This window comes from Marmota monax, unplaced genomic scaffold (assembly GCF_021218885.2).
Source record: "Marmota monax isolate L192 unplaced genomic scaffold, Marmota_monax_Labrador192_F-V1.1 WCK01_AAM20220418_F8-fsc00051, whole genome shotgun sequence".
NCBI classification, from domain to species: Eukaryota; Metazoa; Chordata; class Mammalia; order Rodentia; family Sciuridae; genus Marmota; species Marmota monax.
In genome coordinates, this window is record NW_026695202.1 from 661,736 (window position 1) to 679,233 (window position 17,498).

The 17,498-nt window shown below is 38.2% G+C and overlaps 1 protein-coding gene across 2 annotated transcripts in view; it reads left to right on the top strand.

Annotated features, from left to right (window-relative positions):
* Mybpc1 (myosin binding protein C1) overlaps positions 1 to 17,498 on the top strand; it is an 83,682-nt gene that overhangs the window by 11,803 nt on the left and 54,381 nt on the right. Inside the window, exons 2-5 of one of the 2 annotated variants that reach the window (XM_058574283.1) lie at positions 5,104 to 5,139; positions 7,745 to 7,786; positions 7,911 to 7,952; positions 17,101 to 17,214. In XM_058574283.1, coding sequence (XP_058430266.1) covers positions 5,104 to 5,139; positions 7,745 to 7,786; positions 7,911 to 7,952; positions 17,101 to 17,214 — 234 coding nt within the window. Of the gene's footprint in view, positions 1 to 5,103; positions 5,140 to 7,611; positions 7,787 to 7,910; positions 7,953 to 17,100; positions 17,215 to 17,498 lie in introns of those variants that run through there. The other variant, XM_058574282.1, reaches the window with a different exon arrangement.

Here is a 17,498-nt window from a genome sequence, read left to right on the forward strand (position 1 = left end):
GAGGGAGACCAATGGAAGACATAGTGTTCCCTGTGGGTAACACAGACGAAGAAAGCTGCCCATGGAGTGCCAGCGGACCGTTCTTGATTTCTTGGCAGCATGCAGAAGGGGCTTTTGTGCAGGGCAGGAACAGCCTGCCAGTCAACTATATTTACGGAGCACCTGCTGTGTGGAACTTGAAAAGGAGGAGGAGACGGGCCTTGTCCTCAAGAAGCTTGTGACCAAAGGGAAAAGAAAATTCCCCATCTACTGTAAACCCGTTAGCATTCACAACTACCTTTGAAATGGGAGAGTGAAATGGGTGACATGTAGGGCCCAGGCCCAGCCTTGTTACTCAAATTGTAGGTCGCGGACTAATAGCACATATAGCCTGTTAGAAATGCAGAATCTTGAAACTGGCTTTGACCCTGGGTGTCAGTTGGATCCGTTCTCTAGGTGATTCCCATGCACACTATGGTTGTGGATGCTCTAGAAGAACTATGAAAGTAGTGAGTCTTGAATGTCCTAGGAGAGTACAGTGATCTAGTTAGGTGATTAAATTGATACTCAAAGGCAGTTCATTTATCTGTAAGTTCCTTATACACAGGAATCTCTTCTCTTCTTGGCCATTTTTATAACCCCCTTGCCCTGGCTAAGTTAGTTCATAATGGGAGCTCAATGAACTCTAGTTGCATGGATGGTCCCAGGTACTCACTAGCCAGTGGGGCACCATGGACATTGCTGTTAGTGAATTATTTGTATAGAGGCAGCCAATGAATTTTGGGAACACAAAATGGTTTTTAGTGGCAAAGCATTGCAGAACCTGTCGGAGACAAAAGCATGAGTTAGAGTGAGAGGGTGCATGATCGATCCCTTCAAGGTATAAAGGGACACCCTAGGGTCCTGAGACTTAGCAGTAACAGTTTATTTTCCTTCCCAGTCAAGAGTTGCTTGGCCTTTGCCACTCCTGGTTCTCCATCTCTCCAGGTTTAGCTGAATTCCTTATTTCAAATGCCCAAGAACTCTTGTCCTTTCTAGTCCATCATGACTGATGATTGATTGACTTTGTATGACCTATGATGCATATAAAGTTCATCAAAACCAATAACTATTTCCAGCCTAAAGAAGGTTTGGAGGGTCCTACCACCTCTGTCCAGTCCCCACCTGCTTCCTCAGCCTCTACCCCAGTTCCAAACATGTTCTAACACCATACAGCCCATGGACTTGGAGACAGGACAGATCTGTAGCAAGTGGCACATGCAGAAAGACATTGGTGTCTTTTATACAAGTGCATGTGACTAAGAATTAGGATAATCATAATAATAACCATGAAGTGATAAAGCATATATGACATTTTTCATGTTCCCTATTAACTCATTCATTCCTGCCAACCACCCTTGAGGTAGGTTCTACTGTTATTTCCATTTCATAGATGAGGGAATTGAGGCACACCTCACTCATACAGATAGGGAAATATCCTATGAGGCTATGTGTCAACTCATTATGGAAAATGAAATAATTATTTATTTCTTCTGCCTCTGTTAAAATTAGTGAGTAAGAAGGGAAGTGCAGGGCACAGGCTCTCAGTCAGGCTGACCCCTGGCAGGGCTTGGCTTCATCCTTCATGTGCTGTGGGATCTGTCAGGGTCAATTTCCATCTGCAAAATGGGGATAATCATAGTCCTAACTTCCTAGAGTTAAAGAATTATAAGAATTAGCTGGGCATGGTGGTTCATACCTATAATCCCAGCAGCTTGGGAGGTTGAGGCAGAAGGATCGAGAGTTCAAAGCCAACAAAGAGCAAGGAACTAAGCAACTCAGTGAGACTCTGTCTCTAAATAACATCCAAAATAGGGCTGGGGATGTGGCTCAGTGGTTGAGTGCACCTGAGTTCAATCCTTGGAATAAAAAAAAAAAGAAGAAGAATTATAAGAATTAATATAATATAGGTCCTGCATCTAGCTGGTGCCAACAAGTTGTTAACTTTTTATTCCTTCACTGGATATAAAGAAATGGGGAATCTGTGGTTTTTGAAAAGGAGAAGTCTGCCTATTTATCAGTCAGACATACATTTTCCAGTTTCCATTTCCTGCAACCATCCTACAAATGTCTTAGCATTAATATCCAAATTATATGTTTCCAAGTTTGTATTATCTGTTGACTGTTAATGACCAACATTCTGTGGATTTGGAGGAAGTTGAATTAAATCCTTTAGATTCTCATTTTGATTTGATTTTTGGCCTAGTACACAGACCATGGCCCCTACACACATAATAGAAAGGGATAGAAATGAGGAATTTATATTCAGGGCATTTACAATTTCTGTCTCTAAGATGATTCTAATTTATTTAGTTAGAATTCACCCTTGGTCTTACTTGGATTTTAAGCAACCCCAGCTGCCCTTACAAAATGGGCCTTTGTGACATAGATACTATGAAACCATGGTCTACTTGATACACACACTTAATACACAACTTCACACGCAACCAGCAGAGGAGCCCTCCTTAATTCTTTTTTTTTTTAAATCAATTTGCTATACACTTAATGGGTTTTCAGAAAAACAAAATGAGATAACAGGGAGTTAGAAAAGGAAGGAAACATTCTTATTTTTGTTGAATTGGGGATCAAAAGAGATATAAGTAGGCTGAGACTCTGGAAAATAAATTATAGTCAAGAAATAGTATATTATGGTGTGGTCCAGCACGCCAAGAGATTAAGGCAGAATGCAATGGAATAATTCGTTTAGAGAGCCTTGAAAGAGGTACTACAAAGACAAAGAGTGCCAAAGGATAGCCATGAAAATAGGTAGTGCTCTTAATGACAGAGCTCTTTCTACCTGCCGGGAGCTGTGTTATGCATTTTGCATGGGAATTGCACCCTTGGGGTCCTTTATTATTATTTCACCGATAAATAAACTGAGGCTAACAGAGATCATGGAATCATGCGAGATTGTATACCTAATAAAGCATACAGTCAGGATTCAAACTAGGTCAGTCTGATTTAACTGTATGTACAGAAAAGACAGAAGGTCTGATGGGGAAATGAAGAAGATCATTGTTTTTTTCAGGGACAGAAAGGTGAAAAGGTGAACAGGAAAGACAGCTCTAGAATAGAGGAGCCACGGGCACTACAGAGGGAGAGCAAGGAAGTGCCCACCGACCCCGGCTTCAATGCCAACCTGGAGAGAGTTCCTAACCCAGTAGGTAGCAGACCCTCTCGAGTAGAATAACAGGATGAAACACAGTTGCAGGATAAATAACTTCTGCAGCCATGAAGGGAAAGGAGACCAGGGGCAGAGAAAGTTGTCTGTAGAAAGAGCCAGGATGAGGTCCCGGGGCGTTGTGCGACAGTGGCTCAGTCCAGAAGATAATGTGTCAAAGAAACCGACTTCTGGCTCTCAGCATTCTGATATCAATTCATGTGCTTCAACAACTTGCCCAAAGCCAAGCTGTCAATATTAGATTTCCATTTCTGCACTCAGATCTCTGAAAATAAAATGCTTGGACCGAGGGTTTCGTCTTCTGGTTGGCAATGGCATTATGATACTTTCCATGATGTGGTGGAGAAGCGAGAGCCTATCTGTTGATACCATCTCAGGGACACTTGGGTTTTCACTCAAAGTCTGAGATTTTTCACTCTGTCTGTGAATTACATCACACCCTGCTGCATTATCTTTGGCCAGCCTGTGTGGTTATGTGGTTTCCCTCTGCTTTGGTTATATAAAAAAGATTTGGTAAATCTTTTTTACTCATTAGTAAATAATAATATACTTATATGTGGTCATATGAATGTTCAAAAATAGTCTTTTTGAACCAACAAATTGCAGTTTGTACCAGGCACAAAATATTAGTGATGATAAAAGGTATTGTTGCAACTCAACAGCTTGTATCCTCTGTTCTTAGTTCTTGTTACAGTACAATCCATTCATTTTTCTATGCTTATTTAATCAGCAGACTAGACTAAAACAGGGTACTCAGCCTACACACAGTGATGACTCTTTGGCCAAACTGCTCATTGTGGGTTAATATTCTGCCTGCTTAGAGTCACTTATGAAAAAAAGAATGTGAAAAATCTCAGACACTGAAACAGATCAGGCTCCTAGGTATCCCACAATGTGACTGTAGTACAAAACCTTTTCTGTCTTTACATTTTATTTAATGATCAAGTGGAAAATTGTTTTAAAGGAAATCACCTTCACTAACTGCCTCTTCCTGTCCTAGAGTTGAAGCAGCTGTTTCACTCACTAATTCCTACTTCTGGGCATCTGCAGGCATTAGGAAGGGGAAATTTCATGCTCTTTGGCTATGGATATGCCATTAGCTACCCAGAAATCATATATTCCTTAATAGAAGCTTCTTTCACATACTCTGTAGCCAGATTGCTCTACAATACTGGACAGCCAAAGCCAGGTTGTGAAACCTCAAAATCAGAGCTTTGAAACTTTTGGACAAGTGTAGGTAGAAATCTACTCCAGGTATGTGCACTTCCAGAAAGATCTATGAGAGGTTGATTCTGTTTCCCAGTGAACGGTGGCTTGTTTTGTAATAAAACTAAAAGCTACAAAGCCAGAGGACTTTGGTCTCATCATCTCTCAGAAAGTGTCTCTCACACAGGTAGGACAATGTTATAGATACTTTGGTGCCCTTGATCTCTGGGGAAAGGGGGTCTCTTTCTGCACCAATCTCACCTTAGACTCTGTGGATGTGCCTGCCCCACTCACTGGGGCTCATTTCATTCTCATAGGAGCCCTTTACACATAAAATGGGTGCCATGGCCTTTTTTACAGAGTGGAAAAATAGGTTTAGTACTATCTAATGCCCTGTCTGTGGCTTCCTGAAAGAGCAACCAAGTGGCAGGGACCTGGCTCCCTGTGTTACCTGTGCTCTTTTAATCACTCCTCTCTTCCACCTCCTGGAAATCTATATAATACCATTTAGATCTCTTACCTGACACCTCACACCCAAAAGCAATGTGTCATGGGTCTCTTGATGCCACTGGATGGTCCTTTGTCAGCATTCACAGGTTAGACGGTATTCCAGAGTAGAGAGCATCTTGGGAACATGGGAAGCAGCTTTTCTTTTTGAGAAGTGAGCCTAACGCTTCCATTACTCTTTTTATTTGTAGAAAATGAAGTGGTGGCCCCAGCTCCCCCACCTGAAGGTGAGTTAAATGCTGCCTCTAATATTTGGGCTGCATATGCAGAACGTCCATCCCAGCACGGTTTGGCTTCCACTGATGCCGTGAGCTTTAACCTAACTCCTACCGAGACCTTGGACAATTGTGATAAGTTGGTAACCAAAATAATTCATCTTGTTTATATAACTCTTTCATATTAATCTGATTTGAATGACATTTCATATATATTATGTGAGTGATTATTTTAAATTCCCTCAAAAAATGCATAAATTATTGCTATGCTCAAGTTTAATATTGGTGGAGGCTGAAGGATTTATGGGATTTCCCCCCATAATAGTGAAAGTCAAACAAAGCTTATCTTTTTCTTGTGAGAATGGAGAGTAAATCCATCTGGAACCTGGAAGATCCCGACTTGAACTATGTCACCATTGGGCACTTCCAGAAAGTCCCCAGAGGAGTTTCCAGAAAGGTTTGGGGAGCTTTGAGGCTCAACATCAGGACCAATTTATTGAATTCTTAGTATTCCATTGTCCACCAGGTGGCAACAAAAAAACAATGAATATAGAGATCCAGAGAAATCCTTAACACAGTGCCCAGCAACATACAATACATGAAACCAGTTTTTACACATGCATGGACCAAAGGAAGAGAAAAGAATTGAAAGAATGGCAAGCCCAAGCAGACAGTTAAACCCCCAACACAGTCCTTCAGAATAATTTGTCTGCCTGCCTCTGCCTAATAGCTCCCAAGATGGAAGCAACCAAAATCATGTGCCTTTCCCATGAAAACACCAAAATGTTCTTTCTTGTTACTCTTCCTCCCTAAAGAGGATGAGAAACTGGCAATTATTTGCTGGTTATTTGCTATGTGCACGGCCCCAGAGGGTACTCTAACCCTTGAGAAGGATGCAAAGCTGTCTATCAAATGCTTACTGATAACTAGGGGCAAACATACTGTACCAGATACGTGTGGAGCTTCAAATAAGAAACATTATCCTATATTGTTTGTTTACAGTCAAGTAAAAAGTAAAATATAACCCTGAGAATGACTACTTCATTACAGCATTAGGCAATTTTATAAGAAACCCCTAAGGCAGAGGGGGATTAAACCTGGGTTACTTGAATTGACAAAGTGGTATGAAGTGGGGGAGGGCGTCTCTGTAGACTGTGGGTCAACCCAGGTGAAAGCAAGAGTTGAATGAGGCCTCAGTTTCTGGTCTTTTTGCATGGAAATTTATGAGGGGATTATGAAGCGGTTCCATTCTGAAGACATCTTTTTTTTTCCCCCTCAGAGCACAGTTTTAGAAATCTAGCTGCTCACAGAAGCCCCTTTGTCCAGCTAAGAATACTAGATTCACACACTGAAATTTAAATAGTGTAGAAGAGTATTCCTGTGTCCAAATGAATGAAATAGACTCAGAGTCATATGAGTTCAAGCCGGGGCAAGCTCAGATGTAGTTTCTATTAGATCTTGATATTAAAATTGGTATAGATGTGTGGCATGCTTCTTAGGATCTTCTCCCTTGGTATGTTGTCTTGCACATACAGATTTATTTTGGGGACACTGAGAACCTACTGACCATTACAGATAAACCTTTCCCCTCTGTTCTTCAGATCAGATGCTGTGACTGGGTCACTATAAAATTCCTCTTTTTATGCCACATTTCCTATTCATTGCATAACATTGACCTCCTGTAGCTAAAAGGTTTCCTCTCAAACTCTGCTAAAGTTGTCCTTCATAGTTAACTGAGATTTGGGTCTGTAATCATCAAGAGAGAGGATGCATAACTTGAAACAGTTATTTCCTGTCATATACTATGAGTCAGATCAGATAGCATTTGTAGGTGTCTAAACTAGAATGATTCTGAACAGAAAAAAATGAAAACTAGATGATCTTGGCTGATAAAAATTTGATGCCACTTCTTTTATAACCAATAAATCCAATCCAGAAGATTCATATGTACACCAAAACATTTTCTTTGAAACTACATACATCATAATTGCATATTTTGTATCTTCCTATAATAGCCAAAAGTCCACATGAAACTTTATATGGTTCAAATTTCTTTAAAAAGTCAATCCCTTATTGGGATCTAAAATGAAGTAACCCACATGTTATACTCAGTTCTACTCCAGTGTTTGTATAACATAATTCCACTGTAACTGAGTAGTGTGGGTGTGGAGGGGGGCAGTACTGGTGATTGAACCCAGGGGCACTTTACAACTTAGCTATATCCCCAGTCATTTTTTATTTTTTATTTTGGGATAAGATCTTGCTAAGTTGCCCAGTCTGGCCTCAAACATGCAATCCTCCTGCCTCAGCCTCCTCAGTAGCTGGGATTACAAGTGTGCATCACCATAGCTGGCTAGTTGAGTGTGTTTTAACAAGACATTTATTGCCTGTTCTAATGCATAATTTTAAAAAAGATCACACTTATTGTTTTTATTAAAGTTTAATGTGACTCTAAATTATATTTCCCAAATTAATAATTCATGTACAGCATAATGATATGTAGCAGCATTAATGTTGCCATTTATTTCCTCCCTTCCCACTCTACTCCATTGCTCATCACACAATAAAATGCATGCTTTGAGACACTTTAAAAAATGTGCTTGTACTTTCCATACAGAACCAAATAAAGAGAAGGAGGCAGGAACTACACCAGCAAAAGGTGAGTTGGAGTAGCACCATTAATATTGCCATTTATTTCCTCCCTCCCTACCCTACTCCATTGCTCATCACACAATAAAATGCTTTGAGACACTTTTAAAAATGTGTTTGTACTTTCCATACAGAACCAAATAAAGGGAAGGAGGCAGGAACTACACCAGCAAAAGGTGAGTTGGAGGGAGGGAGAGTGAGACTGAATTCAACAAAATTAAAAGCAGGAAGAGGTCAGTATAATGATTGTCATTGTGAATTTCTCTGCATTGTCTTTCATCAACATCTCTGCAAGATCCAAGATAAACAGTGTTTTGCTATATTTCCATTACATAATTTCTCAAGGAAAAACAACAATGATAAAAATATCACAAGTGCTTGTTGAGATGCTAGCAAATTAACTGGCAGCTTCCAAGTTCCAATGCGCATGCTAAGGAAAAGAGATGTTTGATTTGGAGATTATAGCAATTGGGAAAATTATCTGAAATACTCATATTTTTTAAAAATTGAATGTTCTCGTGTTATTATGTGAACTATTCCAAGTTTCCTAGTAATTTTGAAGGCTAGCACCTCAGTTTGTAACTCTTGAGTATATATTCATGTAGATCTATATAATGACTTACTGAAATCAACAATAGAACGTTGAACAAATAGCAGATTGTTTCTTATTGAATTGAAAGACTCACTTATCTCTGCAATATTTTTCTATTTTTACATTTTTTAATATAGTCTGGTTTTAGAAAAAATATTTATCATGTACTTCTATGAGTCCATAAAATACTAACTCCTTGGTCTCACCATGGGTGAAGTCATTGTTATTACTGATGGTCTGTCTTAAATTAAAGAGCGTTAGTTTCCATAGAAGAATGTTTTCATCATTGTTTATATGTTTGTATCATTGTTTTCATATGTCAACCCTTTATTTGTGTAATGAATAATGTAGTCTAAGTATTCAAATAATTAATTATTTCCTGACTGCAATAAGAATAATCTCTTTTTCCTGGACACTGCTCAAAGGCTTGTTAAGTATCTTAGTTTTTGATATTTCATTACCTAATTCCTATGATATTGTTATCTTCTAAACATTAATAAAATAATGTTTTTTCTTTCTTTCAGTACACTGGATCACTTTTAAGCTAACTTGAATTTACACTTTCAAAAATGAATACATAATGTTAGTCCGCTCACTTTGTCCTTGACCTTCAGTGGCTTCCATGGATAGTAACATGAATACTAATCCTGGCCACGTGGACCACAGTTTGAAGGTTATTTTCTTATGGAATGCAGACAGTGCAAACCCCTAGAAATCTTTCCATGAGATGGGTTCAAGGAGGTTTGGATATCCTGGCTGAAGTTACTGTAACATTATTCTCAACAAGGCAGATGGAATACACCTCTGCTTCCAAATATGGAAAGGTGTTTGGACCAGGCTAGAAGGCTCAACCAACAGAGCAGATGATGTAATCCCAGTGGGCAAGCTGTCAAGGTTTAGACAAAGCCCATGAATGACCCTTCTTCTGAAAAATTCACCATACTACATTTGTACCCTTACATGAGCTTTCTCTAAAGTGAAAAGCAACCAACTTAACAACCAGACAAAGCTCTTTTATTTATATTGAATTTTAGTATGATGAAATGACAAGGGTATCCTGAAATTAGTAGTATTTTTCTTACATTTGCAGAAGAAAAGCAAGGTGTGGCCACACACAGTTAAAAGTTCATAAACTGCCTTGTATAGAGAGTTGCCAAAATACCTGGCAAGCAAATCAATTTAGGATAGAAAGTGACATCCCTAAACAAAAAAGGTAGGTAAACAGAGGGTTATTTTTCCCCTTAAATATCAGTTCTCTTCAACTACCACCCACTTTCATCAAGCACAGGGAAATTTCAAAGAAAATACTTAAACAAAAACCAGATGCAATCATTGTTGCTCATGTACATCCTCAGGTGAGAAGGAAGCCCCATGTGGGCTACATGGGATTGATGGGGTACAACTCCACTTTTCTCCAGGATTAACTAGAATGTCCTCCCCTACCCTTTCTCCCTTCTCCTACTCTTGCTCCATTTAACTATCCAGCTCAGGTTTCACTCCTTTGTACAGCTTGCCTCTAACCATTCTGGCTCATTTCCATCTTTCTTTCCTCTTTCTGATTTCTCTTGGACCTGTTGCTTTCGTCATTCAATCTTTCTTATCTCCACTAAGTCAAGTTCTAATGGCCGACTCCTTTTCCCCAACAGGCTGTGTGCTTTTTGATGGCCAGGCACTGTGTCTTAACACCTCTTTGGTTCCCTTATCCCATTCCTTCCAGCCTCTGGCACAGAGCTGCAGATGACAACTGTCCACTACATATTCATGTAATTGAACCAAGAGGTGAATTTCCACGTTAGTTTACCTGCTGACCAGTTCAACAATGGTAACTTGGATAGATTTTTATTTCCATTCAACGTGTTTGCTGGAAGGATAAACATCGCCTTGGGCGGGAAAGGGAAATTTTTCTTAAAATGGCAGCTGTCACTTAAGATGCTAAGCAAGGACCTTACACTGAGTCCCCAGCAAAGTCTCCTGTAATTGAAGAGATAGAGATGGCAATAAAGAAATGAGTTTAATCAAACAGCAATATCAGAAATTAAATTTGCAAATCCCTTTCAGAATGGTAACACCAGGAGGCAAGTCCTTATTTTAAAAATTCTGCTTGCTATGGCTTAGAATTCTTCTAATTAAAAATGGCAAATCAATGGGATGCTAAAAGTATAAATTATTTTCTATATCCTTAATGGAAACAGAGACCTGCCTTTTATTTTAGCATACTTATTCAGCAAGTATTTGCTGACCATCATCTGTGAGCTAGGGATGCATGTAGGCACAAGGTCCTGCCCTCCTGGAGCCAACTTTTACTTTAAGAGGAAAAACAAGCATCAATAGAGGATGGTGGGTTTTGGTGTTAGAAGCAGACAAAAGTCACAGAGAGCCTTGTGTAGAGAATAGTATACATGGTCGAGTGGGGTCATTTTCTTCTTTCTTTTTTGCTTTTTATTTTGTTGACCAGCATCAACATCCTTTGCATGAACATAGGGTAGGTAATGAGAGTAGGTCTCTTCGGTGCCTTAAGAATTAACCCTGTGGGGGCTGCGGTTGTGGCTCAGCAGTAGAGCGCTTGCCTAGCATGTGCGAGGCCCTGGGTTTGATCCTCAGCACCATATAAAAATAAATAAACAAAATAAAGGCATTGTATACAACTAAAAAAAAAAAAGAATTGACCCTGTAGAATGTTCCCACATCGGTTCTGTGTCTGGACCCAAATGCAGCAACAGCATTGGAATCAGAGATTACTTTGAGGATCGGGACGCATTTCAATGACTAAGTTCTGATATTTTTAAAAATTTTATTTTTTATATCTTAGTAGCCTCTAGTCTCTATTTTGGTAAAATTGATTGGGAAAATTACTGCCTTTTTAAAGTTTATTCATTTTCCTTCCAGAAAAATAACTCTTTTCAGTAATCACTGCAAAGGAAATAAAACTTATTTTCTCTTCCCAGGCATTAACATTACCATATAATCTATCGTGAATGAACCCTGTGCACATTAAATATCTCACATAAACTAGGATGAGAAGTCTTCCTTTTGGCCTAAAAGTGATTGCTGGATGACCAAGTGAATCAGCAGAAATTCCCATGTTTTTCTCCTTAATTAGGCAATTTTTTACAATTAAAATTATTATTACAATTTTTTTTCTTCATTTAGGTCCTGTTACATTTGCTATAGCATTATCCTGGTGCTTTTGACTGGCATATTAAAACATTTATGTGCAATTTACCTTTAGGTGTCAAGCAATCAACTGCTAAAATGTCTCTCTGCATTTTCGATGTATTCTAACTTCATTACTTATTAGTAACAAATTTTGCTAAAAATTAGTATTACTGTTCTTTTAAATTCTAGGATGTAGCCATTGTAAGATGCAACATTGATTTGATAGATATGAGGAAGAAAAAAAAACATTAAATGTACATATAATTGCAAGATAAATCCTGATTTCATAAGCATGCGAGTATGAAGGCATGTGTCTTCTCATTAAAAAAAATCTAGTAATCAAATGCCTCAAAACATGATAAATTAATGTTAGCCATGGTTATCTTTGTTGTTATTTTGATCATCTACATCAATATTTACTACAACTAATTACCCTGCTTAAGGAATTCATGAATTTGTCTAAATCAAATGAGATACTCAATCAGCATCTAATTGATATTTATGAGCCCCATATACTTTGTGTGCTTTTTACTCTTTATCATAAAATCTTAATAACTGTATCAAGTTTATATTACTTAAAAATTTTAATTAACCAGGTGATTAAAATAAACCATAGGTAGAAGAACTGAATGCTACATTAAATCTATAGTAAGCAATATGACAGAAAAATTGCAAGGTATTTTATTTTTATAGAAAATTTTAATTATCTAACAGTCTTTCTGAAATACAGTATTCTCTTGATAGCTTAGGAATACCTGTACTTCCATAAATACACAGTTTTATGGAATGTCAATGAACATTCCAGGAGAAAAGATGTGGAAAGTAAACTGAGTTTGGAAGTGCTAATTACCATATCATTTCCCAAGAGAATGAAAAGTTACAAGAATGTGCACACTCTGCTCCCTCCAGAGCCCCTGTTCTCCAGTAGCAAGACTCTCATCGCAGAGTAAAATCCCAGGCCTATAACAGGAGGCTGAGTTCTTTCTCTACTCTCCAGGAGTTCTTCCTTGGAAACTTCAGTTGTTTAAAAAAATCATCTCTTTGGTTTTACAAATGTTATTTTTCCACGACCTCAATATGAATGAAAGTCTGCTTTGGTGAATTTCTACACAGCTAGAAGAAAGAGCAGGCTACTCTCCGGCTGTGGTCTTCATGTCATACTCTAGCAAATCCAGAATGGATGTCTACATTTTTGTTATCATTGTAGTCACTTTTAAAGACAAAAAAAGGAAATATGACTGGCATATTTTAGTTTTTGGTCTTGTTTGTTTTTTTGTAACATGCTGTGTCTATGTTGTTGAATTGCATGCAACCTGAAAGATTTGATATTCTGTTTCTCTCCCAGTGATAAAACCTGGCTTCTGTCTCACCCAATTCAGCCAAATTTTCATGGGGAACTTTTCAAGAATCTAAGATCAGGATCCCAGCATCCTAACTACATTTTCCACTTGAAAAGTATGTCAGGACCAAAGAGATGTTTCAAAAATATCTCATACTTATGTATATTAGGAAATCTATGGGGAATGAATTAAATATTGCCAACCGAGAAGCCACTGTTGTGTGGAGGGTGTGTTGTATCATCTAGAGAAAGAATATTTCATGTTTTAAGATGTGTTCCTTAATGATCTAAAATAATTGTGCATGTCCCCCAAATAGTCTTAATACTTAGTGGACATTGACACTATCATCCATCAAACTTTGGGTTAAAAAACCAAATTATCGGGCTGGGGTTGTGGCTCAGCGGTAGAGCGCTGGCCTAGCATGTGAGAGGCACTGGGTTTGATCCTCAGACCACATAAAAATAAATAAATAAAATAAAGGAATAGAATGCTCTCTTAAATAGAGTTTAAAACACACATCACACAAACACACAAGCTTTTAACTTTTTTTTTTTAAAGAGAGAGTGAGAGAGAGAATTTTTTAATATTTATTTATTTGTTTTAGTTTTCAGCACAACGTCTTTGTTTGCATGTGGTGCTGAGGATCGAACCAGGGCCGCACGCATGCTAGGCAAGCGCGCTACCGCTTGAGCCACATCCCCAGCCCAACAAGCTTTTAACTTTAGCCTGGTATTTTCCAAGCTTCTTTGACCACTGAAAGCTTCCACCAAAGAATCCCAAATCCTGTGAGTTCTCAGTGAATTCCCTCTTGGGTCCTGAGGTAATATCTTTAGGGGATCCTTATACACTGTATTACATTATTTTGTTAAAATTAATAAGAGATATTCCTGGTTGAAAGTTTTGGGTAAGACTTTTCAGGCTGCTAAATAAAATTTGTAGTAAATATTCTAATAGATTATATAGATATGCTGTTTTTTCTTCTTATTCCCAGGAGTTTTTACAAGTATTTTTAAATTAACAGTCATGTGCATGTATTTTCTATATCTTGCTTTACACATCATTTATGTTTGTATTTTGAAATTCAAAATTTTTCTAGTATTTTTAGCGCGAAATGATTATTTGTATAATCATAGGTCTTTGTGCTTTGGGAAGGAAGGGACAGTTTCCAATAATACCAAATGCCTCTCCACACATCTAAAATGTGAACTTTGTTGTTCAGATATTCTAAACAAGGGGACTATTCAGTGCCTCTGCCCATAAACACTATAAGACATATTTTGAATTTTTATAAATGTGCATGGATAAATACCAATATCATTTGGAGGGAAATGCTTATAAAGTTTTCCTAAAATAGTAAATAAGGCAAATCAATTTATATTAATTAATTGTGACTTTTGTTTCTTAAAGACAGAAGGGGGATTATAGGGTTTTCTGCCTGAAAATGAGTTCTAAAATAGTATCTATAGGCTTTTATATCAGTGTACAAATGCATGTAATATAGGCTTTTATATCAGTGTCCATTCCTAGTAATATCTCAATGATAATGTCTATCATTGACTTTAGTTACAGAATAGAACTCAAAAATCCCCTTCAAGGCTGAATTCACCAAGGTTTGATTTTTAGCATCCATCTTCCCTTAAACAACAGTCACATAAAGCTTCTGCATAGAGTTCCATTTTTTGATCTATGTTTTCGTTTGGGTTGCCTTACTTTCTCATCTTTAATTCTCTTTTATTTTCTTCCTTTTTTTTTCTTTTCTTTTTGCCTGAAATACTCAAGTTTAACCTTTCAGGAACCTAGTCGTCTAGGCTTACTCCTTGGTTGAAAATGTTTTGTGTAGTTTCTCCTCTTCTTTTTCAGATTTCTCTTTTCTCAGGTGACTTGGAATGAAGTCCTTTTCTCCTTGACTATTTACTCCTGTTTCTTGTTTCAGAGGAAGAGGAAGCCTCCCCACCTAGTGCCTTGCCTCCAGGTTAGGACGATTCCCGCCCCTTCCCCCGCTTCCTATCTTATTGATTGACAGTAAAGGAAAAGCCAAGGTAGGGTGCCTGGCTGAGTTAGTGCACCAAGAGGAAAAACCTGGTTTTAAAAGCAGATGTGTGTTTGTTTTATTGGAGGACATTTTAAAAGGAGGATTTTTTCCCTTTCCCCTCAATCTGTATATGGGGTAAAAATGGGAGCTCATAACCCACTTGAATCAAAGTGTGAAATATGATATATCAAGAACTATGTAATGTTTTGAACAACCAACAATAAAAAATTTTAAAAAAAGGAGGATTTTTTTTTTTTTGTAAAATAAAGGTAATTAAGAGTAGTAGATTTTGAATATAAATTTTAGGGGCAAAAATCTTTGTCTTTTCTTCCTTTTCCACTTATAGATCTTTTACCCTGATCTTTAAATTGAGATATTTTGGATTTTTAAATTTTATTATTGTTTTTAAAGAAGACATAGATGTTTATAGATGCTTATATGGTTGGAGCTCTACCGATTTTCCATCGAAGCCAAATTCTAGTTTTTCTTTCCCTGTCACCAGCAGAGACAGGGTATTGGGGAGTCCCAGAAGGTTGAAGCCAGCCCTCCATGTCCATCCTTCCCCTGACCTCCTTGCATCCTCCAAATCACACTTTCCTTTCAGGTTTGGGTAGTCGGGCCCTGGAGAGAAAAGATTCAGGTGAGCACACAGCTGGACAAGGCTTCCTGACCCCATTTTAATGTAGTCACTAATGACCTTGTTACTTGATGCTGTCTTGATTCTAATCCTTGTTTTATTCAGTTCGGAGCCTTTAGAGCAACTTTCATTACGTTTCTTCTTACAAGAAAACTAATGTATTGAGAAACAATTTGTTGTGATATGTACATAGACACACATTCAAGAATCTAGACACGTATCCCACCAGTTAGTTTGTTTCAACATTTTTAACATTTAATAAACACACAGAGTTCAATCTCCATTCCTAGGATTTTCTGAAGTCCGCGTTTGTCTAGAACGTTGTATTTAAAGTATAGATGATAGAAACACTTTCTAATGCATCCTGCCGGCTATAGCTGCTACCATTTTGTGCTGTTATGTGGTCGTTCATTTACTTGACAAATTTGTGGGCTTAAATATGATCCTAGCATGGGCCTCTTATGGGCCAGCCAATCTTACAGGCACCTCACATACAGAAGTGATCGAAACAACAAAAATACTTATCCTCATGTTCTAAGCATGAATGGTCACTATTAACATCATAGACACAAAAATCATACAATTTTAACATTAACTTGGGTTTTCAAAGATGTTTAATCATGTGATGACTTTGTTTAACTTCACTGTGAAAATGATGGAGTCCTGTAGCTACAAGTACCTCGCACGAGCATGGCTGATACGTGAAGACTAAACTAATTAAATGTGCACTTTCTTTTCAAGACCCATTAACAAGTAAAGTTGGTGACCCATACATTTTTTTCCAGTTACTAAGAGACTGAAACTGATCTTCTCTGCATTCAGCTCAGAGACAGAGGAAGTGTCTACAGTCCTCCCTCCTGTCCTCCTTATTGAAATTGACTACAGATTAATAGCAACCAAATACCTGAGTGCAAACTAAACCTCATTTCCAGCCTGTCTCTCTTCATGGGAAAGCCTCAGTTTCTTTTTTTCTTTTTTTCTCCTCTTTGCAGGATAATTCCACTACTCTTTAAATTTATACCTGCAGGTCATGATCCTGTTATTTACTTGTCAAACTATTGCCACATCTATACAACCCTAATAGAATTGCCCGGTGAAACAATAACAAGGAATCTAGAGATAGCAGGCCAGGCTGGACTATCTCAGCTTTGTCAGCCAGTTTACTCTTAAACTGATCTTGTCTCTAATCTTTTCCAGTTCTGTTGGACAACTGTGGCCTACTAGTCAGTCACTTGGAAAAACAGCCTGCTGTTTGAATAGTTCCCTCCCACTGTTTATGTGTTAGGGGACAGAAAGACAGAGTTAACTACTTACTGGAAAATTTTCACTATTTCCAGGAATTAGAAAATGTTCCTTTGTCCCTACCAGAGAAGAGACATCTACTTAAGAATGGTAATCTGTCCCTCTCTAGTGATGGTGGCTGGGGGCACAAAGAAAGATGCTGTATTTATCTATGTTTATTAGACAAGGAAAAGCATCGGCGTTGATGAGAACAGCAAACTCAGGTAAGTGTGCCTAACGAGAACCTGGCCTTGAAATGATCCTTTTTCTTCTTTCCGCCCTCTAGAATGGTCTCTTGGTGAATCACCTGCTGGTGGAGAGGAACAAGACAAGCAGAATGCCAATAACCAGCTGTCCACCCTGTTTGTTGAAAAACCTCAAACAGGAACCGTGAAAGTGGGTGAGTGCCTGGCATTAAGTCCCACCCCCCTCCACCCCATTACTGAGGTGAAATTCACCATTTTAAAGTGAAATTTTCAGTAGCTGTTGTATAATCACCGCGTTGTGCAATCACTCCTTCTATCCAGCCCCCAAACATTTCACCACCTCCAGATCATGGGCCTCATTAAGCAATTACTCCCCTTACCCCTCCCCCCAGGCCTCGGCACTCACTGCTTTATCTCTCTCCGGGTTGATCTGTTGGGAGCATTTCATATAAATGGATTCATACAATAGATGACTTTT